The following is a 25,646-nucleotide window of genomic DNA, read 5'->3' as shown; positions in this document are numbered from 1 at the left end:
TTCTAATAATTTTTCAATTTAAATATGGGAATATTAACAGATATATGATAATATTTAATTATGATATAGTCACACAGTGCGGTACTGTGCAACCGTTTGTTACAATGTAGTAATTCTATTAATTTGTGTCCCAACATGGAACAGTCTCTAAGGTACCTTACATTAAAAATCCTAATGTAAGGACAAATATTTTAGTATGTTTTCATTTGTTCAGAAAAAAAAGAAAAGGTCTGAAACATAACTACGCACATTCCTAAATGCCTAAAAAGAGAGAAAAATAAAGACTGGGAGAATACGAGGGATGGAAGCTGGAATCAAAATGGGCCATTCTGTTAATGTACAACAACTTCACATGTCATGATAACCAACTTACTGATATCATAGACATCAAACATGGGTATTTTCTTTCCACATACCTTTATTTTCCTGATGCTCGTATATTCCCTCTCTTTTTGTGAAATTGTTTGCAAAACTCAGAAAACAAGTGAAAATGTCATAAATGTCTTTTGGGATTTTTTTTTTTTAGGTAAATAATGTATGTTTAGAAGAAGTTACTCACGAAGAAGCAGTAACTGCCTTAAAGAACACATCTGATTTTGTTTATTTGAAAGTAGCAAAACCCACAAGTATGTATATGAATGATGGCTATGCACCACCTGATATCACCAACTGTAAGTCTGTTAGCTTATGTTTGCTTAAGTTTATCTTATTTCTTCAGTTGTGATGCCCATCAGTGAAGTGGTCTCAGTATAATAAAGTTTAAACATTATAGATTTTTTTTTTTTTTTTTTTTTTTTTTGGAGATGGAATCTGACTCTGTTGCCCAGGCTGAAGTGCAGTGGCACAATTTCAGCTAACTGCCACCTCTGCCTCCCAGGTTTAAGCGATTCTCCTGCCTCCACCTCCTGAGTAGCTGGGATTACAGGTGTGTGCCACCACACCTGGCTAATTTTTGTATTTTTAGTAGAGACAGGGTTTTACCATGTTGGTCAGGCCAGTCTCAAACTCCTGACCTCGTCATCCACCTGTCTCAGCGTCCCAAAGTGCTGCGGTTACAGGCGTGAGCCATCGTGCCCAACCACATAATGCAAATATTTTTAAAGAAACTATTAAGCATTTTAATCTACTCGATTTAAAAAATCTATTTTAAGTCAAAATTTTTATAATTAGAAGGGGGGATCCCTTTCACCTTTATTATTTTATAGTAGCAATTACTCTTACATTTAAAGGGTTGATTTGCAAACTTTTATGTAAATAAGAGTCACAAAAGAACATTTTCAAATATTGAAATTCTTACATTGTTATAATAGTTTTTCAATTGAGCACAGAAATTTGCTTTAACAAGCAGCTTATTGTTTTAAAAGTAAAGTACAGGCATACTTCACTTTATTGTGCTTTGCTTTATTGCGCTTCACACTATGTTTTTTACAAATTGAAGGTTTATGACAGTCCTGCATTGAGCAAATTTATCAGCACCTTTTTTTCTTCAGTAGCATGTCCTCACTTCATGTCTCTTAATGTCTCTGTCACATTTTGGTAAATCTTGCAATATTTCAAACTTATTCATTGTTGTTAATCTACTATAGTAATCTTTGATCACTGGTTTTTGACGTAACTATTTTAATTGTTTTGGAATACCACAACCACCCTTATATAAGACAGCAAGCTTAATAATAAATGTGTGTGTTCTGACTGCTCCTCTGATGACCAGTTATTCCCCTGTTTCTCTCCCTCTCCTTGGGCCACACTATTCCCCAAGATACAGCAATATTGAAATTAGGCCAGTTAATAACTCTGCAATGACCTCTAAGTGTTCAAGTGAAAGGACAAGTCTCGTATTTCTCATTTAAAGTCAGAATGATTAACTTACTGAGGAAGGCATGTCCAATGGCAATAAAGGGAGAAAGCTAGACCTCTTGCTCTACAGGTAACCAAGTTGTGAATGCCCAGGAAAAGTTCTTGAAGGAAATTAAAAGTACTGTTACAGTGAATACAGTAATGATAAGAAAGCAAAACAATCTTGATTGCTGACATGGACAAATTTTGAACTAGTCTGGATAGATTAAACCAGCCGTAACATTCCTTCAAGCCAAAGCCTAATCCAGTACAGGACCCTAACTGTGCTTCAATTCTGAGAAGGCTAAGAGAGGTGAGGAAGCTGCAGAAGAGAAATGTGAGGCTAGCAGTGGTTGGTTCATGAGGTTCAAGGAAAGCAGTCATCTCTATAACATGAAAGTGCAAAGTAGGCTGGGTGCAGTGGCTCAGGCTTGTAATTACAGCATTTTGAGAGGCCAAGGTGGGCAGCTCACAAGGTCAAGAGATTGAGACCACCATCCTGGCCAACGTGGTGAAACCCTGTCTCTACCCAAAATACAAAAATTATCTGGGCATGGTGATACATGGCTGTAGTCCCACCACTCAGCAGGAGAATCACTTAAACCCAGAAGGTAGAGGTTGCAGTGAGCTGAGATCGTGCCACTCTACTTCAACCTGGCAACAGAGCAAGACTCTACCCACCCCCCAAAAGAAAAAAGAAAAAAGAAAATGCAAGGTAAAGCAGCAAGTGCTGATGTAGAAGCTGCAGCAAGTTACCCGGAAGATCTAGCTAAGATCATTAATTGAAGTGGCTACACCGAACAGCAGTTTTTCAGTGATGAAACAGCCTTCTACTGGCAAAAGATCCCTTCTAGGACTTTCACAGCTACAGAGGATAAGTCAGTGCCTGACTTCAAAGCTTCGAAGTACAGGCTGAGTTTCTTATTAGTTGTGAATGCAGCTGGTGATTTTCAGTTGAAGCCAATGCTCAATTTACCATTCCAGAAATCCGAGAAATTATGCTAAGTCTACTCTACCTGTGCTTGGTAACTGTAACAACAAAGCTTGAATGGCAGTGTATCTGTTTACAGCATGGTTTACTGAATATTTTAAGCCTGCTGTTGAGACCTACTGCTCAGAAAAAGACATTTCTTTCAAAATATTACTGCTCTTAGACAATGCACCTAGCTGGCCAAGAGCTATGATGGCAGTATGCACGAAGACTGATGTTGTTTTGATGCTTGCTGACTTGTCATTCATTTTGTAACCCATGGATCAAGGAGTAGTTTTAATTTGCAAATCTTACTATTTAAGAAATACATTTCAGGCTAGGTGCAGTGGCTCATGCCTATAATCCTACCACTTTGGGAGACCGAGGCAGGCAGATCACAAGGTCAGGCATTTGAGACCAGCCTGGCCAACATGGTGAAACCCTGTCTTTTCTAAAAATACAAAAAAATAAGCTAGGTGAGGTGGTGTGTGCCTGTAATCCCAGCTACTCAGGAGGCTGAGGCAGGAAGTTCACTTGAACCCAGGAGGCTGAGGTTGCAGTGAGCCAAGATCGCACCACTGCACTCCAACCTGGCAACAGAGCAAGACTCTGTCTCAAAACAAACAAAAAATACATTTTATATGGCTATAGCTGCCATAGGTAGTGATTCCTCTAATGGATCTGGGCAAAGTAAATTGAAAACCTTCTGCAAAGGATTCACCAGTCTATATGCCATTAAGGACATTCATGATTCATGGGAGAAGGTCACAATATCGACATTAACAGGAATTTGAAAGATGTTGATTCCATCCCTCTTAGATGACTTGGAACAGGTCAAAACTTCAGTGAGGAAGTTACTGCAAATTGATAGAAATAATAAGAAAACTAGAATTAGGAGTGGAGCCTGAAGATTTGACTGAATTGCTGCAATCTTGTGATAAAACTTTAACAACTAAGGAGTTGCTTCTTATAGATGAGCAAAGAAAGTGGTTTCTTGAGATGGAATCCACTCCTGGTAGGGGGAGATACTGTGAACATTGTTGAAATGGCAACAAAGGATTTTGGAATATTACATAAACTTAGTTGATTCAGCAGTGGCAAGGTTAGAGAGAATTCACTTCAGTTTTGAAAGAAGTTCTGCTGTGGGTAAAATGCTATCAAACAGCATCACATGCTTCAGAGAAATCGTTCATGAAAGGAAGAGACAATGGGTGTAGCCAACTGCATTTTTGTCTTATTTTAAGAAATTAACATGGGTATCCCACCCTTCAACAACTACCACCCTCAATATCAAGGCGAGACCCTCCACCAGCAAAAACATTACAACTTGCTGAAGGCTTAGATGATTGTGAGCATTTTTTTTTTAGCAGTAAAGTATTTTTAAATTAAGTCTTGTACATTGTATTTTTAGATACATGCTATTTCTTAATATAATGTGAACATAACTTGTACATGCACTGGGAAACCAAAAAAATTCATATGACAGGCTCTATTGCGAATTTACTTTATGCATTGGTGTGGAACTATAGTATTTCTGAGATATGCCTGTAATTCTGATGTTTCTGGTGCTGCTACTTTGTGGCCTGCACTTTGAGAAACACTGATTTACAATATATCTAAAACTTATGGGATTTTCTGTGCTCTTAGCTACACGAGGAAAGATACTATTTATCTCTGTACTTTAAGGCTCTAGTGCTTATATTTCTATGCAGTTGAATTGTGTTGCAGTTGATTGAATTGTTCTTAAAGTACTTACGTATTTTTAGGCTTCTTATTTTCTATTCAGTTTTTAAAATGTATAAGCTGAGAAGAGATTTAAGTATATTTTTTAATGTGTTTGTGTTGGTGGAAAAATGAAAGCCGTATTTGTTCTTTGCATTGAGTTAATTGTTGAAGAACCCATAAATAATAAAGATCTAAAATGTACTATGTATAATCTGCTTTTGAGTGTTCCTTTTTTAAATGGTAGAATTTTAGAAGTATTTGTGATTTTTACAATAACAGTGTTTGCAATTTTAGAACTGTCAAGATTCATCGTATTACTAATCATTATAAGTGAAAAACATATTTTGAAATCTGCATACTGCCCCCCAATAATGTATCTGCAGTATCTGCTCATTGATTTACTACTTAGTCAAGTATAATTGAATTATTCCTTAATAGTAATTAACCTGTCTGATGTTCAGGAATGGTGTCTTATACTTCTTTTGTGTCAAAGAAAAGAACTTTGCTACTTATTTGAAATTTTTACATATACTTTCTCTTGCACATAAACTTTATATATAGGATTTGTGTATTTTTAAAATAATAAGCCATTCCTCAATGCATGTGTCTTATTTTAAATGCTGCCTATCTAATAACCAAGTGCATATTGTGACAGGTGTTCCACGAGTAGAGTATTAGTGCCCTGATTATGATTATGTTCCTTTTTTTCCAATCTGTTATTGAACTAATAGAGCATTATGAAAAAGCTGAAGTTCACCTTGCAAGTTCAACTTTATTGAGACGTTTTGCTTCTCTTCCCTTTTTAGGCAACTGTAGATGTTGGTTTTGTTGTACACTTCTAGTTCGTGTTTATTCTGCATATGCAATTCATAAACAATTCAGTAGTGTTTTTTAAAAATCACTTGTGTTTAAAATTTTTTTGCATAAATGATTTTTACTTATTAGTTCTTCTGAAGCCCTCACTGTCACCCTACTGTCAGACTATTCAACTTACTATCTGTCCCTGTTAGTGGTGATCTGGTATTCTCTTCATCAATCTGGCTTTGGTTGAAGACCTTAGTACCAAGGCCCATTGTCATTTTGCCGCTATTACTCATGCTGTCATTCTTACTCATGTCCAAAAACCGCACTAATGATTATTCCAACACCCTGACTTGTTAGTTTCTTGGATCTTTTTGTAACTATCCTGCCCTTCACTTCAACTCAGTTACTTACTTCCAAGATAACACTTTAGATTTTATTATCTATTATTATTAATGTTTTCATCATCCCTAAAATATCGTTTAATCATCCCATTCTGTGACTACAACCCTCAGTTCATTTACCCCTATTCTAGCAATTCAACTTCATTTTGACCTTCAGTCGTTTGACATTATTATTTTGTTGCCCCTTGTCTCAATTTTTCTATTCGTATTAGCTTAATTTTCATGATTCATCATCATATTTACTTGGTAGCACATCTTCAAGTCCTTTGCCCCTTCTTCACAGCAAAATCCCCCAACACTGGTGCAGCCAAACTCTGCTGTTTCAAAGCAGAACGTGGCTGGAGAAAAGCACAAAATTGTGCTTTTTACTTGTGACCATAAATCATAGATGGTGCCGTACTCTTGCCTACAGTCCTACTACATTTCCCGAATTCACTCTCCTACTCTTAAGAATTTTTCCCTCCCCTCAAACCTTCACTTGCCATCCACTATTCAGTCATAATTGGTTATCTCACTTCATATTTCATATAAGCACCCAGAAGAGGATTTCCTTATTTTTCCACTTTCAGATACACCTATGTAACCATATTTTTACCCCACAACTCCACTTTCACTTGTGTTACAATGGGAGTAACTATCATTGCTCCTGTTGAAAACCAGGTCTTCCATTTGTATGCTGAAGGTCTTTATTTCTTGCCTGCAGGGAATCTGGTTCTTGCAGCTGTCGGTTCTCTCTTTTGCATAATCAAATTCTCTCTTTACTGGATCATTACCATCAGCACATGAACATGTTTACATATTCCTTATCTTAAGGAAGTAGACGGGACCTTCTTACAATGTCAAGATACCTCTCTATCACTGCTTGTTTTCTCTACTTAATATCACAAAGAGCTGATTTTCCTGCCATGTTAAGAATTATTCACATCAAAAAGGAAAAAAGCCAGGCACAATGGTGCATGTCTGTGGTCCTAGTTACTTGGGAGGCTGAGGCAGGACACTTGTTTGAACCCAGGAGTTTGGGGGGGTATAGTGCACTATGATTGCACTTGTGTCTAGCCACTGCACTCCAGCTGAGGCAACATATTGAGACCTATCTCTTTAAAAAGAAACATACCCAGTAAAGAAATGGGGAAAGTCTATAAAAATATTCTTTTATTTGAGACGGGATCTCACTCTGTTGTGCAGGCTGCAATACAGTGACATGGTCATAGTTCATTGTAGCCTTGAATTCCTAGGATCAAGCGATCCTTGCACATCAACCTCCCAAGTGTCTAAGACATCATACCCAGCTAATTTTTAAACGTTTTTTGTAAAGATAGGGTCTCACTGTGTTGCCCAAGCTGGTATCAAGCTCCTAGCCTCAAGTGATCCTACCTCAGCCCCCCACAAAGTGTTGGGATTACAGACGTGAGCCACTGTACCTGACCTCTTTATTTAATTTTTAATTGAAGTAAAACATAATGAGTAAGGGTACCAATTTTAAGAGTCTAGCTTAATGATCAGTCAGGTAACTTTTTAAAATTGCTATGTATTATTCCATTGCGTGAGTATACAACAGTTTTTTCATTTTACTGTTAAGTCACTTACAGTTTTGATCTTTTGTGAGTATAGCTGCTGTGGATATTTTTACACGTCTTTGTCAGACATAAGCACCCATTTCTCTTGGAGTGAGATTGCTGTGTTACAAGGTAGGCATATATTTAGTCTCCAGCTGATACTGCTAAACAGTTTCAGAAGTATAGGAGACAGTTAGTACCCCAGTTTTTCTATATTCCCATCAACTCTTGGTATTATCCATTTTTTAAATTATGAATAGTTTGGATATGTATAAAGTTATCTAATGATTTTATTGATGATGATTATTTTATTATGCCAACTCTTTCTGTTGATGAATGATTTTCAGCATTTTTGCCTGTGCTTATTGCTTTGACTCTCTTGTTCAGGGCAATGTCTGTTCATATCTTTTTACATTTTACTATTGGTTTTATTATTGATTTAAAGGAAGTTTTATGTATTTCAGAAATATCTCTAATCAGCTATATGTACTGCAGATGTCTTCATTGAGTTTGTTTTCTCTTTTCCCCTCTATAAATGGTGCTTTTTGATGGATAGAATTTTTTAACTCTTTGTCAATCTTTTCCTTTAAGGTAGTGCTTTTAGTGACCCATTGAAATTTTTCCTATCCTTTAGTCATAAGGGACCTCTAGAAGCTTTATTATTTTGCCTTTCACTTGTAGGTCTGATCCATTTTCATTTAATTTTTGCATGTAATGAGAGATTTTTTTTTAATATGCCAATATATAATTGATCCAGAACCATTTATTGAAAGACCATTTCTACCACTGAATTGCATTGGTGCTTTCATTATTTTAAGTGACCAAATATGTATGAATCTATTTCTAGGCTCTTCTGTTTCATTAAACTATTTATCTTTGTGCCACCTGCAGTCTCGTAATTATCATAACCTTATGATAAATGTTGATTTTTGTTAATGTAAATCTTGTTACTGTTAAGATTATGTTAGGTCTTTGAATTTCCTTTTTAATTTTAGGAACAAAAAAATTACAGATCAGTGTAGGAAGAATTTAAATTGAGTTTCTTAATCAGTCCATTAATATGGTATCTCTTCCTTTATTGAGATCCTTCTTACATTTTTTTTGCAGTGTTGTATAGGAGAGGTTTTATAAATCTTTTGTTAGATTTAGTCCTAAGTATCTGATGCTTTTCATGTTATTACAAATGTACTACTTTTTAAATGTTTCTAATTTTAACTGATATATGAGAAATATGACCTGTTTTTGTATATTAATTGCTTAGTCAACAGTCTTTCTAAATTCATTAATATTAAATTTTATAGATCTTTTGGACCCTCTGCATATATAACCATGTCATCTGTGAACAATGACAGTTTTGCTTTCTTTCCTATTTTTATGCTGTTCATTTTCTTTTTTCTTGTCTCATGCATTGGTAAGACCTCCAGTTCAGTGTTGAACAGAAATGGTGATAATAAATATCACTGTCATGTCCACGAACTGGGGGAACAGTATTTCGCCATTGTGTATGGTGTTACCAGCAAGTCTTTCGTAGATACCCTTTTTTATATTAAGAAAGTTTACCTTTATTTCTGGTTTATGGGAAGTTTTTATCTTGTGAGTATTCTTTTGTTGATGTGATAAATTACATTGATTTTCTAATGTTAAACCAGTTGTTGATGGGGAAAAAAAACCCACATCATTATAATATATATTATATATCATTGATTTTGAACTGCTTATATTTTGTTTAGGGTTGTACATCTGTACACAAGCATGAACTTATGATAGTGTCCTGAAATTTATCTGTCTTGTAATGTTTCGGATGGTTATTTCATCTCTAGATGTTTTGTTGAATTTACTAGTGAAGCTATATATCTTGTCTGGCTCTGGAGTTTTCTTAGGAAGGATTTTAGTTCTGCATTTTCCATAGCAGATATAAGAATGTTCAGATTTTCTGTCTCTTGTTGCCTAAGAGGACTAGATCACATTTGATTTTGTGCGTGTTTGTGTGGTGATTGTCAAGCACTGATGGAATGAGTGTTTCTCATGGAAGCAACCTTGCAAGTGAGCAGATATCAAAATTGGAAAACAATTTATGTACTATTAGAAAATATTTTTAGCAAGAATAGTAAAAGAAATCAAGAAGATTAAACAAGTTACACATGAACTATAGAAGATAAAGAGCCACAGTCAATGTTTATAACCAAAATGAGGTAATCAAAATATGGTACCCAGGAATAAAGTAGGAAAAAAAGAAGTCTATTGAATTTAACAGAGAATATAATTCTCTGCTGATGTTAAAATGCTCCTGTTTTTTGGCATTATATATCCTCTCACTTTTAACTTACATTCTCTTTAGCTGCAGGGCCTTGCCAAACTTCTCATTTGGCCACCAATCTCTTCTCACTTTAACTTCAAGCTCTTCTACTTGCTCTTCTATAAAATCTTAGAGGTGTTGAATCATTAATCTTAATATATAAGAAAAATGAATTAGGCACCCTTGTTTGGTGTTTCTCTGGGGGACCTTTTTGCATAAGATTTGGGGCATAAGAAGTAGTACTGTTTTATCTGATCCTTCTTTGAGGCTGTCATTTCTTTCAGATGAACATTAATTTTTAGTCCCTGTTGTCTGAGATTATGTTTTACATGTGAGATTAACTGCCCCAGAAAGGATGCATTGACTAAAGGGACAGCCTGGATGTATCAGGGAAAATATATATGTTTCTGGTTTGGGCATTTGACTGAATTTCTTGTCTAGTTGTTTTTTGTTTCATCTAAATATAAAAATGCAGCAAAAGAATTTAAGAGTCAAAAATCTGGGTTCTCCTGTATTGGGTCCATATATATTTAGGATAGTTAGCTCTTGTTGTATTGATCCTTTCACCATTATAAAGTGTCCTTCTTTGTCTCTTCTGATCTTTGTTGGTTTAAAGTTGATTTTATCAGAGACTAAAATTGCAACCCCTGCTTTTTTTTGTTGTTGTTCTCCATTTGCTTGGTAGATCTTTTTCCATCCCTTTATTTTGAGTCTGTGTGTGTCTTTGCATGTGAGATAGGTCTCCTGAATACAGCACACCGATGGCTTTTGACTTTTTACCCAGTTTGCCAGTCTGTGTCTTTTGATTGGGGCAATTAGGCCATTTACATTTAACGTTATTATTGTTATGTGCAAATTTGATCCTGCCATTTTGTTACTGGTTATTTGTTTTGCCCATTGTCGACAGTTTCTTCATTGCCTCACTGGTCTTTACCATTTGGTTCATTCCAAATACATAAAGCAAGTTCTTAATGACCTACAAAGAGACGTAGACTCCCACACAATAATAGTGGGAGACTTTAACACTCCACTGTCAACATTAGACAGATCAACGAGACAGAAGATCAACAAGGATATCCAGGAATTGAATGCAGAACTGGAACAAGTGGATCTAATAGACATCTACAGCACTTTCCACCCCACAGCCACAGCATATACATTCTTCTCAGCACCACATCGCACTTACTCTAAAGTTGACCACATAATTGGAAGTAAATCACTCCTCAGCAAAGGCAGAAAAACGGAAATCATAACAAACAGTCTCTCAGACTACAGTGCAATCAAATTAGATCTCAGGATTAAGAAACTAACCCAGAACCCCACAACTTCATGGAAACTGAACAACTGGCTCCTGAATGTTGACTGGATAAACAATGAAATGAAGGTTTCTTCGAAACCAATGACAACAAGAACACAACATACCAGAATCTCTGGGACTCATTTTAGCAGTGTCTAGAGGGAAATTTCTAGCAATAAATAGCCATACAAGAAATGAGGGAAGATCTAAAATCGACACCGTATCATCAAAATTGAAAGAACTAGAGGAGCAAGAACAAAAAAACTCAAAAGCTAACAGAAAACAAGAAATAACTAAGATCAGAGCAGAAATGAAGGAGATAGAGACACAAAAAAACCCTTCAAATCAACAAATCCAGGAGCTGGTTTTTCAAAAAGATCAACAAAATAGACAGACTGCTAGCCAGATTAATAAAAAGGAAAAGAGAAGAGTCAAATAGATGCAATAAAAAACGATAAAGGGGATATCACCACTGATCCCACAGAAATACAAACTACCATCAGAGACTACATCAAACAACTCTCTGCATATAAACCAGTAAACCTAGAAGAAATGGATAAATTCATGAACACTTGCACCCTCCCAAAACTAAACCAAGAAGAAGTTGAAACCCTGAATAGACCAATAATAAGGGCTGAAGTTGAGGCAGCAATTAACAGCCTACCAACCAAAAAAGTCCAAGTCCAAGTCCAGACAGCTTCACAGCCAAATTCTACCAGCCATACAAAGAGGAGCTGGTACCAATCCTTCTGAAACTATTCCAAACAATACAAAAAGAGGGAATCCTCTCCAACTCATTTTATGAGACCAACATCATCCTGATACCAAAACCCGGCAGAGACTCAGCAAGAAAAGAAAACTTCAGGCCAATATCCATGATGAACATAGGTGCAAAAATCTTCAATAAAATACTGGCAAACTGATTGCAGCAGCACATCAAAAAGCTTATCCATCATGATCAAGTAGGCTTCATCCCAGGGATGCAAGTCTGGTTCAACATACACAAGTCTGGTTCAACATACGCAAGTCCATAAACGTAATCTGCCACATAAATAAACCCAAAGACAAAAACTACATGATTATCTCAATAGATGCAGAGAAGGCCTTTGACAAAACTCAACAGCCCTTTATGCTAAAAACTCTCAATAAACTAGGTATTGATGAAACATATCATAAAATAATAAAAACTATTTAACAACAGACCCACAGCCAATATCATACTGAATCGGCAAAAACTGGAAACATGCCCTTTGAAATCTGTAACTAGACAAGAATGCCCTCTCTCTCCACTCTTATTCAATATAGTATTAGAAGTTTTAGCCAGAGCAATCAGTCAAGAAAAAGAAATAAAGGGTATTCAATTAGGAAAGGACGAAGGAGGAAGTCAAATTGTCTCTATTTGCAGATGAATTGATTATACATTTAGAAGACCCCATCGTCTCAGCCCAAAATCTCCTTAAGCTGATAAGCAACTTCAGCAGAGTCTCAGAATACAAAATCAATATTCAGAAATCACAAGCATCCCTATATACCAGTAATAGACAAACAACCAAATCAAGAGTGAACTCCCATTCACAATTGCTACGAGAAGAATAAAATACGTAAGAATACAACTAACAAAGGAGGTAAAGGACCTCTTCAAGGAGAACTACAAACCACTGCTTAAGGAAATAAGAGAAGACACAAACAGATGGAAAAACATTCCATGCTCATGGTTAGGAAGAATCAATATTGTGAAAATGGCCATACTGCCCAGAGTAATTTATAGATTTAACTCTATCCCCATCTAACTACCAATGACCTTCTTCACAGAACTGGAAAAAAAGCACTTTAAACTTCATATGGAACCAAAAAAGAGCCCTCATAGACAAGACAAACCTAAGCAAAAAGAACAAAGCTGGCAGCATCATGCTACCTGACTTCAAGCTATACTACAAGGTAACAGTAATCAAAACAGCATGGTACTGGTATCAGAACTGAGACATAGACCAATGGAACAGAACAGAGGCCTCCGGAGCAACACCACACAAATCTACAACCATCTGATCTTTGACAGACCTGACAAAAACAAGCAATGGGGAAAGGATCCCCTGTTTAATAAATGGTGTTGGGAAAATTGGCTAGCAATGTGTGGAAAGCAGAAACTGGAACCCTTCCTTACACCTTATACAAAAATTAACTCCAAATGGATTAAAGAGTTAAACATAAGACCAAATACCATAAAAACCCTAGAAGAAAACCTAGGCAAAGCCATTCAGTACATAGGCTTAGACAAGGACTTCATGACTAAAACACCAAAAGCAACGGCAACAAAAGCCAAAACAGACAAATGGGATCTAATTAAACTCCAGAGCTTCTGTACAGTGAAAGAAACAATCATTAGAGTGAACCAGCAACCAACAGAATGGGAAAAAATTTTTGCAATCTACCTATCTGGCAAACAGCTAATATCCAGAATCTACAAAGAACTGAAACAGATTTACAATTAAAAAAAAAAAAAAACTCATCCAAAAGTGGGTGAAGGATGTGAACAGACACTTTTCAAAAGAAGACATACATGAAACCAACAATCATGAAAAAATGCTCATTGTCACTGCTCATTAGAGAAATGCAAATCAGAACCACATTGAGATACTGTCCCATGCCAGTTAGAATGGTGATCATTAAAAACTCTGGAGACGACAGATGCTGGAGAAGATGTGGAGAAATAGGATCACTTTTACACTGTTGGTGGGAGTGTAAATTAGTTCAACCATTGTGGAAGACAGTGTGGCAATTCCTCAAGGATCTAGAAATAGAAATTTCATTTGACCCATCAATCCAGTTACTGGGTATATACCCAAAGGACTATAAATTGTTCTATTATAAAGACACATGCACATGCATATTCATCACAGCACTGTTTACAATAGCCAAGACCTGGAACCAACCCAAATGCCCATTAGTGTGTTAGACTGTACAAAGAAAATGTGGTACATATACAACATGGAATACTATGCATCCATAAAAAATGAGTTTGTGTCCTTTGTAGGGACATGGATGAACCTGGAAACCATCATTCTTGGCAAACTGACAGAAGAACAGAAAATTAAACACCGCGTGTTCTCATTCATAGGGGGGTGTTGAACAGTGAGAACACTTGGACACAAAGAGGGGAGCTGGGGTCTGTTGGGGAGGGCTATGGGAGGGATAGTGGGGGGGGGTGGGGAAGGGATAACGGGAGAAATGTTAGGTATAGGTGATCAGGGGGTGGTGGCAGCAAACCGCCTTGCCATGAATCTCCCTATGCAACAGTCTTGCATGGTCTGCACATGTACCTCAGAATCTAAAGTACAATTTAAAAAAAAAAGTCAAAAATCTGTAAACTCTGGATTTTTAAAAGGCTAGTAATTGTAGAGGTTCACATTGGTATCTCTTGATTGAGGGCCACATATCAGTTCACTTAAAAATCTCATATTCTTAGGTAGCACCCAGTAAAGCCTTTGGACTTTCAAAACTAAAAGTTACTGGTAGAAAGTCCTTTGGCTCAAATACAGAAGAGCATCTTATATATTAACTGGATAGAAAACAGTTGCTTTTGAATACTGCAAACCTGTAGTATCAATAGATACACTACATCTTTAAAATACCATAGTTTCAGTCTTTTCCTATTGTCTTTCATTCAGATCACTTTATTTCTTTATGTTACCTTTCTGGCCACTATAGTAATTTCAACTAATATGTCCTGCTTTTTTTACTCCAGTCTGTAATATAGTGTTTCTCTCCATAGAGGATACTCTCTAGTTTAATAAAAAAGAGATTGATGTTTGATAATTAAATAGTATAGCTACTTTTGAAGAGCTTTGTAACTTTATCATAGAGCCTCAAGAAGGTTAAATATTGCTTCCTGTGTGTTTTGGTAATGATTGGAGTAATTCAAGTGTCTTGTGTCTTTGTAAGCTACTGCTGCCATTTGTTAGCTATCTGGGTCTTTGGAAAGCATGGTCAGGAATTACTTCATAATTTTCTGTTCTTAGCTTTTGCTATAATGAAAATCTATATGTGGTATTTATTACTATTGTAATGAACCAATGGATGATTTTTGCCTCTTTTTTTTTTTTTTTTTTTTGAGATGGAGGAGTGGGGTCTCACTCTGTCACCTAAGTCAGAGTGCAGTGGTGCAGTCTTGACTCACTTGCAGCCTCCACCTCCCAGGTTCAAGCAATTCTCCCATGTCAGCCTCCTACGTAACTGTGACTATAGTCTGCGCCACCACACCTGGCTAATTTTTGTATTTTTTTTTGGTGGAGACAGGATTTCACTATGTTGGCCAGGCTGGTCTTGGAACTCCTGATCTCAGGTGATCCACCTGCCTCAGCCTCCAAAAGTGCTCGGATTGCAGGCATGAGCCACTACGCCTATATGGTTTTTGCTTAGTTTTCATTTTTGCTTTTTACCAGGTTTTTATTCTTTTATGGGTGAATTTAAAGGAATTGATATAAATTACGTTGACAGATTTGAGCTAATATAAGGACATAGTCTTTTCGCACTTACTGGAAAGCCTCTGGTTTCTATTATTCACATCACATTTAGACTTTGTATAATTCTTTAAAATAGTAATTCATTTGGGTGTGGTGGCTTATGCCTGTAATCCCAGCACTTTGGGAGACTGAGGTGGGAGGATTACTTTAGGACAGGAGTTTGAGACTAACCTGGGCAACATAGCATCCAGTTTTTTAGCTGATGATTAAATCTTCTCTACCAAATTCTGATATACAAAGGAGTGAATATAAATTACACATTAATCACTCATAAATGGAATACTGATGGGCTTGTTTCATTTTTAAAGTAATTTTTCACTTTTCTTTGTTTTGAAGCTTCTTCTCAGCCTGTTGATAACCATGTTAGCCCATCTTCCTTCCTGGGCCAGACACCAGCATCACCAGCCAGATACTCACCAGTTTCTAAAGCAGTGCTTGGAGATGATGAAATTACAAGGTAAGGAATTTTAACATTCATTCTTCTTCCATAAAATCAACTATTAATTGAATTTTAATCAGCCATGTAACATAGCAACAATTTTTAGGACTAAAAAATTTTATTGACAGTTAATGAGCTTAAAGCTTTATTTTTTTCCTTTGGAGGTTTCATTGAAGAGCCTCAAATATACAAATGTTTTATTTTTACAAATAAATTACTGCTCTTTTTTAAAAATTAATATTGCTTTTTTTTAAGGCTTGGTAAACTGTCCTTAGGAATTAGCTTAGTAAAACTAAATTAAGAAAATTCTTATGCATATTTAAACTAACATTTTATATATTCCATATATATACCATAAAAATATGGCAGTTATTTAATTTGTGTTCAGAATTCAACAAATGGTGAGTTTGCTTTGGTTTTAGCAGCAGGGTCTTACTCTTGCCCAGGCTTGAGTGCAGTGGTATGATCATAAGTCACTGCAGCCTCAAACTCCTAGAGTCTAGACTCAAACTATCCTCCTATATCTGCCTAAGTACTAAGATTACAGTCATGAGCCCCTGTACCTGGCTGCTGGTGGGTTTGTTTGTTTGTTTGCTATATATTCTTGATATTCTGACACAAAATTTACTTTCATCTAAAATTACTAACTGCACTGAAATTTATAGATTAACTGTCTTTTTAGTCCCAAAGAATTCCAATGAGGTAGAAAAAAATTGGTGAAGTAACATTACAGATCTTTTTCACATTGTTCAATATAGTAATAAGACACTGTAGTTTGCTTATAATTTGTACACGTATATTGTAGATTTAATATTAAAATGTGTGCCAAGTAATGTGTGTTTTTATGTTTATTGATTACATTATTAGCATTATAAATGTTTTTTACTTATCAGACTTCTGATTCTAGGCAGTGATCTTAAGGACAGATATGAGTGTTTGTCTCTTTTCTTTCATAAAAAATTAGCAATGTTGGAAACTTAATAGGTTGTCAGTTCATGTGTTTGGGATGAAAATTAGCAGAAATTGGCAATGTTGGATACTTAATAGGTTGTCAGTAATTGTGTTTGGGATGAAAATTAGCAGAAAGAATAGTGTTCTTATTTGTGTGTGATAGGAATATCCAAAGCTGCTAGTTTTCAGGCAGTGCTCCTAGAGTGATCTTTCATGGCCATTTATTTTTGTTACTTTCTAATAGTGCCTATTTAAGGCAGTCAAGAGGGAAACTGTAATACTGAATGGCTTATCTAGTCTTTAAACTCTTTGTATATTTTTGCAAACTAAAAAATAAGTTATATTTGCACCTTGATTGCTCTTCCTCATGCTGCTTCAGTTGAATCTCTTGTCTAGAATATTGCATTGGACTTTGATGTATTACTGTATAACAGGACTACCTGTTTTCGTACTCTTCTGTGAAACTCAGGTGGTTCATTACTGGATATGTCTTCTTAAAATGGTATATATTTTACCACTCCCTTTTGATAATCACAGTACTTTGTGATAATGAAGTACAGAATCTTTGCCTAGACATGAGAAGTTCTTCACAATTTGTAAGCAGTCTTTTTTTTTTTTTTTTTTTGAGACAGTTTTGCTCTGTTGCCAGGCGCCAGGCTGGAGTGCAGTGGCACAATCTTGGCTCACTGTAACCTCTGCTTCCCGGGTTCAAGCAATTCTCCTGCATCAGCCTCCCTAGTAGCTGGGACTACAGGCATGCACCACCACACCTAGCTAATTTTTCTATGTTTTAGTAGAAATGGGGTTTCACCATGTTGGCAAGGATGGTCTCGATCTCTTGACCTCGTGATCCGCCCACCTCGACCTCCCAAAGTGCTGGGATTACAGGCGTGAGCCACTGTGCCTGGTCAACTGTAAGCAGTCTTTCAGAAATTACCAATATCAAAAAAGTGAAAAAAATCACAACATACCTACACTTTGGTTCTAAGGTTTATTTATTAATAGATTTATTGAGATATGAATCACGTGGCAAAAATTTCACCTGTATAAAATATACAATTCAAGGCTGGGCACAGTGAATCACTCCCAGCACTTAGGGAGGCCTAGACGGGCAGATCACCTGAGGTCAGGAGTTCGAGACCAGCCTGATCAACATGGAGAAACCCCGTCTCTACTAAAAATACAAAATTAGCCGGGCATAGTGGCGCATGCCTGTAATCATAGCTACTCAGGAGGCTGAGGCAGGAGAATCGCTTCAACCCGGGAGATGGAGCTGGCAGTGAGCCTAGATCACACCATCACACTCCAGCCTGGGTAACAAGAGTGAAACTCAGTCTCCAAAAAAAAAAAGCATAAACAATTCAATTTGTGGTATATTACATCAGTTTTAAAAAATTGTAGTGAAATATATATAACATAAAATTTGGCATTTTAACTATTTTTAAGTGTATGCAATTCAATAATGTTAATTGGATTCACAGTTTTGTGCATCCATCACTATTTACAAAACCTTTTTATTACCTCAGACAAACTCTGTGACCATTAAGCAATAATTCCCCCCTTCTACTATCTTCCCAGCCCCTGGTAATCTTTAATCACTTTCTGTCTTTGTGAATTTGCCTATTCTAGATAGTTTATATAAGTGGAAACATATAATATTTATCATTTTGTGACTGCCCTATTTCACTTAAAGTAATATTTTCAAGATACATTAGTTAGCATGTATTAGAATTTCATTCCTTTTTACGACAATACTGTTCCATTACATGTATATGCTACATTTTATTTGTTCATCTAATGATGAGCCCTTGAGTTATTTTCACCTTTTGGTTATTGTGAATAATGCTGTAGCAAATACTGACATGCAAGTATCTATTGAAATCACTGCTTTCAGTTACTTAAGATATATATGTAAAGGTGGAATTGTTGGGTCATATGGTAATTCTGTGGTAGCTCTTTGAGGAACCACTAAACTGTTTTCCATGGTGCCTACACCTTATATTCTCACTATGAGTTTCAATTTCTTGACATCCTCATCGACTTGTTACTTTTTGTTTTGTGTTTTTTAATAGCCATCCTAGTAGTCCTGAAGTATCTCATTTTTTTTTTTATCTATTTCCTTAGTGACTAGTGATGTTGAGCACCTTTTCATATACTTACATTATTTGAAAATCAGAATGTATTTTCCCCTGGAAATACTGTTCCATTTTAGCTGAGTATTTTTTAATCAAATATAATTTCCTAATAAAAAATTCTTAATTCATACATATTTTAAAGCATAACAGGAACACTAAACCCAGAATTCACCATCTAATACAGGTAATAAAACATCACCAATATGGTAAAACCTACCTGTGCCCCTGCAAATAGGTTTTAATTATTTCATATAAAAAGCCTGAAGATGGGCAATTCCAGGATTGGTATGGTAATCTTAGGTCCATGGTGTCTTTAGTATACTCTTGGTTTCACTTTCCTGATTATAATATGTTGAAACCAGTGAGGAGATTTTATTATTCAGTTGTGTGGGGTTTTGTTTGTTTTGTTTTGTTCTGTTTTGTTTTTTGAGGAAAGGAAGGTAGTAATAATGTTTTGTCCTTGTTAGAGTCTGTCTGACTTTAGAAAATGACAGTAAAATTTCCCTGCATTTACCAGAGGTTAGAATGGGGTTATACCCTAACTTTAGCAAAGGGGCATGGGATTGCAGTGACTTATTTAGGATGGTTATGATTCATTCCTTTGAGACTAGAGAAAGGGCCTACCGTCTCTAATACAAAAGGATAGCTGCCTTTGAAACATCTGACTAGGGGCAGTGATTGCTTTGAAGGCAATAAAGTGTGTGCAACAACAGTTTTTCATGAGTATGCATATTTCCTGATTACGTTCTTTATTTTATTACTTTTAAATTTCCATATTGTTTTTTTCATTTTTGTTTCATTTCTGTTTTATATAACACGGTTTTTTACTTTTATATAAAGTTAAATTTTTTCCTTCAATTTGTGGGCTTTTAATCTCTTTATCCCATAGTTTTAGGAAAAAAAATTTATATAATTTATATTTTGTCTAGCTTTCTTAGTAGTGTGATAATATAAAAATTATCAATAGGTAGTTCTCACTGATAAAATATCAGGTTTTATATAAAATTTCCAAGATACTGAATATTTTTTTTTAATTTTTAGGGAACCTAGAAAAGTTGTTCTTCATCGTGGCTCAACAGGTCTAGGTTTCAACATTGTAGGAGGAGAAGATGGAGAAGGAATATTCATTTCCTTTATCTTAGCTGGAGGACCTGCTGATCTAAGTGGAGAGCTCAGAAAAGGAGATCGTATTATATCGGTAAGACATGTTCATCAAGATAATGTTTTTTTTATTTTCACTGGATGTATTTTTAAAGCAAGATTTTTTTAAATATCCTAAAGTATTGGGGATATCTTAGTTATCTTTTTATCATTTTACAGCTTAATTGTAGAATTATAGTGTCAGAGAACATACTTTTGTATAACAGGTTTTCTTTTGATACTCGACTCTCCTGAAGGATCAGTTTTTATAAATGTGCTTGAAGAAAGCATGTGTTCTGTATTTATTGACTGGAAAATTTGCTATGTGTCTATTAACTCAAGCTTGCTACTTATGTAGTTACTTATGTACTTCTTTGTACTTTAATCTGTTATCTTCTTGATCTGTCTTCTTGATCCATTGTTAAAAGACGATTGTTTTTAACACTATCCAAATGTAGCAGCAGGTTCAACAGTTTCTCCTCATAGCATGAGCTTTATTTACTATGTCTTTTGAAATTGTGTTATTAGGTACACATAGTTTTGTACTTGTTATTGTGTAATGATCATCTTCATTTATAATAATGACTTTGCTCTAGAGTCTATATTGTCTGATATTAATGTGGTCCATGTTTTTTGGCTTCATATTTATGTCATGTTTTCTCTTTTTACTTTCAATTTGTTTGTGTGCTTATGTTGTTACCTATACAATTTTTGACTAAAACTTAACTTACAGTTCTACTGTGACAGACTTTGGGAAGCTTTAATTCTAATCATGCTATTTATAGTGTTTTACTTCTATTTTATGTTTATACCCATAAATTGTCGTTTTTATTTTGTTTATTAAAAGTTAACCCACAGAGCATACAATTTTTGTTTACGATTCCGTCTTGCGTCTTCCTTCTGTGTTTCTCAGTAGACCGCTAACAGCATTTGGGTTGGACTGTTTTTCGTTGCATAGGACCATCTTGCTCATTATAGAAAATTAACCTTTTCTAAAAGCTTTCTTGTACGTGCTAGTAGATGTGCATGCTACATGCTACTAAAACTCCCTAGTCATTGTAAAAAGCAAAAATGCCCCTGAAATATCCAAGTGCACTGTAGTGCAAGCCCTTGGTTTGTCCTTTCAGCAGTGGTTCCTTAATCGTAAATATTCTAGACTTTTTCTGAAAATATTTTTATTTCACTTCACTTTAAAATTTAGTTCAGTCTAGAATTACAGGTTGATAGCTATTATCACTCAGCATTTTGAAGATACTGTTTTATATTGTCCGGTATGTTTTGTTTCTATTTAACAAAAAAGGTCTACTCTGTCTTGTTTGTAGGTGATTTGTGGGGGTTTTTTGCTGGATGCTTTTAAGATGCTTTGTCTTTGGTGTACTAAAAGTTTCACTAAAATGTGAAACTGTGTGTCTAGCATATTATTTATCCTGTATGGGATTCATTATGCTTAGTGAATCAGAGGAATCATGTCTTTCATCAGTTCTGGAAACTTAGCCATTTTCTTTTCAAATTTTGCCTTTCCCATGTTGTATGTACTCTGTCCCTAAACTCCTATGAGGAGATGTTAGTCTGGTTTTCATGTCTTTTAACCCTAGTTTCATATTTACAACTCTGTCTCCTTATAATTCATTTCACTCATTTCTTCAGGTCTGTTTTCTAGTTTGTAAATTTTATTTTCTTTTTTCTTTCTTTTATTTTTTCAGAGGCAGGGCTTCCGTGCGTTACGTAGGCTGGAGTATGTTGGCTATTCACAGGCACAATTATAGAGCACTATTATGGCCTCAAACTTCTGGGCTCATACTATATACCTGCCTGAGCGTCCCAAGAAACTGAAACTATAGCAGCTTAAATTTTCTTATCTATATCTAATCTGCTTTTAAGTCAAAGCTACGATTTTAAGATGCAGAAATTGTCAGCTTGGTTCAAAAAAGCAAGACCAAACTATATACTGTTTGTCAGAAATGTACTTTAAATATAAAGGCTCATGTATTGTAAGTAAAAGAGTGTAAGAAGGTATGTTATGCAAATAGCATACTAAAGCGTCTGTCTTAATATGAGACAAAATAAAATTTAAGACAAATAATGTTATTGCACATGAATTTCATAATTATAAAAGCAGCGAGAATGATGAAAGTATGATTTCATCAAGAAGACATACCTATAATACTTTCAAAATAGGTGAAGTGTAAATTGTCAGAACAAGGAAGGAAATGGACAAGTCTGCAGTCACATTTGGAGATTTAAGTGCCCTCTTCTTTTATTAATAGAACCAGTAGACATAAGGAAAAGAAGAAGAATCTCATTTCTTATTTCATGTCATATAGAAAAATTAACTTGAAATGGACCATAGAACTAAACTTCTAAAAGAAAACATACAAGGAAAGCTTAGTGAACATGGATTAGACACATTTCTTAAATAGTACCAGAGGACCACCAAGTCAGTTTGATAGAGAAGGGAAAGTCTTTTTAACAATTGGTGCTGTAATAACTAGATATCTGTATATAAAATTATAAACCTGAACCCGTCTTGGCTCCAGGCATAAAATTTAATTCTAGATATATTATAGATCTAAATTTAAAATTCAGAACCATAATCTTCCTAGAAAAAAATGTCAGAGACTATGTTTGCACACCTAGGGTAGCCAATAGTTCCTTGCACAAAATGCATAAAACACTAACCATAAAAAAGATGCCATTAATAAACCAAATACTTTGGGTGAAGTGACTCTTGCTTATATTCCCAGTGACTTAGGAGGCTGAGGCAGAAGGATCACTTGAGGCCAGGTGTTTGAAACCAGCCTGATCAACATAGCAAGACCTCATCTTTTTAAAAAAAACAGTTTTTTTTTAAATTAGCCAGGCATAGTGGTAGGTACTTGTAGTCCCAGCTACTTTGGAGGCTAAGGCAGGAGAATCACTTCAGCTTAAGTGTTTGAAGCTACAGTGAGCTTTGATACCACCACTGTACTTCAGCCTGGGCAACAGAGCAAGACCATGTCTTAAAACAAAAAACAAAAAAAAAAAAAAAAAACAAATAGGTAGACCACACAGTGGTTAAAAATAGTCTCAGCACATATGTGATATGCTACTCGTATCTAGAATATATAAGTATCTCCTATAAATCAACAATAAAAAAAAATGAGTGACCCAATTAAAAATGCACAAAAGACTTGAGCAGACACATCAAAAAAGGTATGTGAATGGCCAATAACCACTTGAAAAGTGGTTTGATGCTTAACTTAGGCATCAGAGAAGTGTAAAAACCACAATGAATATAGAGATTTGTAGGGATTTGGATGAGAGTGATGTAATTATTCCATACCTTGATTGTGGATGGCTACATGAAATTCACATTTGCCAAAACTTAACTATACATGAAAAGTGATTAATTATGCCTAGGTAAAAATAGATATTCTTAAAGTCATAATGAAATACTATATATATCTCACTTAGTTGAATGACAAAAGAAAAAATAACAACATTTGTTGATGAGGATGTGGAACAACTGCAGCCCTCATTCACTGCTTGTGGACATATAAAATGGTATATCACTACAAGACCTTTTAGGAAGGTTTTTAAGAAGTTAAACATACAACTAACCTTATCACCCAGGTTTTACCCAGGACAAATGAAAGCATACATCGACAAAAACCCTTTGACAAAAACATTCTTAACAGCCTTATTCATAATAATCTAGATCTTGAAATAACCCAAGTTTCCATCAACAGGAAAATTGCTAAATAAGTTCTGGCATGTTTACACAATATACTGCTACTCAACAATAAAAGTGAACAACTACTAAAACACAAAACAAGTATGTTGAGCAAAACAGATAAACAAAAATACATACTATTTAATTCCAGTTACATGATAATCATGAGCAGGTAACACTAATTTGTGGTGCTGTAAGTCAGAAAGTAGTTGCCAGTGAGTGGGACTGACTATAAAGTTGCACATTGAACATCAATGGAAAAGATACATGTCTTGTTTGGGGTAATGGTTTCATGACTTACACAATTAGCAAAATCCTTTCAGCTAAGCTGAATAAAATTTCCACATTTTATTGTTTGTAAAACATACTGTAATTTCTTAAAGTAAATTGTAGTATGATAAGGAAAAGTTAGTGACAAGGAGTGGACTTAAAAGATAAATATTGAACAAATTACCTGGTTATTTAGGGAAATAAAATTAGCTTAGAGCCTCACTTCATACTTTGTGTCAAAATAAATTTCCATTTAGCCTAGAGTTCAGTAATAGACATTTTTAAATTGTCCATTTGGAACCACTTTATATAGGTCATTGACACATTGCTAAAATGTGTGAACCAACCAACTCAACCTAGTTCACCCAGAACATTCATGGTTTGAGAACTGAATGCCCCAGGTCTGGAAACCCTGTGGTTTTAAACCCTCAATTTTAAAACTGAAAGTCTCAGGGCAGTAGGTCACTCTAATGTGAGTGCAGTTAAATGCAGCATTATGTTTAGCAGTATGCTCAGTAACCTTAAAATCTTAATGCTCAAGCCGGGCGCAGTGGCTCACGCCTGTAATCCTAGCACTTTGGGAGGCTGAGGTGGGTGGATCATGAGGTCAAGAGATCGAGACCATCCTGGTCAACAAGGTGAAACCCTGTCTCTACTAAAAATACAAAAATTAGCTGGGCATGGTTGTGCGTGCCTGTAATCCCAGCTACTCGGGAGGCTGAGATAGGAGAATTGCCTGAACCCAGGAGGCGGAGTTTGTGGTGAGCCGAGATCGCGCCATTGCACTCCAGCCTGGGTAACAAGAGCGAAACTCCGTCTCAAAAAAAAAAAAATTTAGGCCGGGCGCGGTGGCTCAAGCTTGTAATCCCAGCACTTTGGGAGGCCGAGGCGGGTGGATCACGAGGTCGAGAGATCGAGACCATCCTGGTCAACATGGTGAAACCCCGTCTCTACTAAAAATACAAAAAATTAGCTGGGCATGGTGGCACGTGCCTGTAATCCCAGCTACTCAGGAGGCTGAGGCAGGAGAATTGCCTGAACCCAGGAAGTGGAAGTTGCGGTGAGCCGAGATCGTGCCATTGCACTCCAGCCTGGATAACAAGAGCGAAACTCCTTCTCAAAAAAAAAAAAAAAAAAAAAATTTAATGCTCACTGAGCTTCTCAAGGGAAATGCCCTGAAAGCACTAGGGAAGAGTAGACTGATCAAAAAACTTAAAAGGAAAATTGGAGGACTGAATTTTTAATAAGGCCTTTGAAAACCTCCAGTGTATTCCTTGGAACCAGAAGGCCACACACATGTTCAAGGGCTGTGCACATGCTCAGAAAAGGCCTTAAAACTCACCTCTAGCTAATCATGAGCTTCTTTGCAAGCAGGAAGTGACAGTTTAAGGCAGTTGTTAACTGCTTATCTGAATGTTAAAGGTAGGCCTCCAACAGGCACACATAGCTCTTGGAAAAGAGTGGAATACTTAGAAGTTTCAGGCATTTAAGGAAATATCTGTTCAGTCATTAAGCTAACTAGGCAGACACTTCAGTGGCCAGACACAACAAAGAATACAGACTTTATAACATTAAGAAAAGTCACTAAAAGACA

General features: G+C 35.8%; 1 protein-coding gene across 24 annotated transcripts in view; it reads left to right on the top strand.

Moving 5' to 3' along the window:
- The window catches only part of DLG1 (discs large MAGUK scaffold protein 1), a 278,082-nt gene that overhangs the window by 182,292 nt on the left and 70,144 nt on the right, over window positions 1–25,646 (top strand). For all 24 annotated transcript variants that reach the window (XM_039477338.2, XM_074404057.1, XM_074404058.1 and 21 more), the window contains 3 exons: window positions 527–671; window positions 15,742–15,862; window positions 19,972–20,128. In XM_039477338.2, coding sequence (XP_039333272.1) covers window positions 527–671; window positions 15,742–15,862; window positions 19,972–20,128 — 423 coding nt within the window. The remainder of the gene's footprint in view (window positions 1–526; window positions 672–15,741; window positions 15,863–19,971; window positions 20,129–25,646) is intronic.

This window comes from Saimiri boliviensis, chromosome 8, assembly GCF_048565385.1.
Source record: "Saimiri boliviensis isolate mSaiBol1 chromosome 8, mSaiBol1.pri, whole genome shotgun sequence".
Taxonomy (NCBI): Eukaryota; Metazoa; Chordata; class Mammalia; order Primates; family Cebidae; genus Saimiri; species Saimiri boliviensis.
The sequence above is the reverse complement of the archived record's forward strand: the minus strand, read 5'-3'. Positions and strand labels throughout refer to the sequence as shown.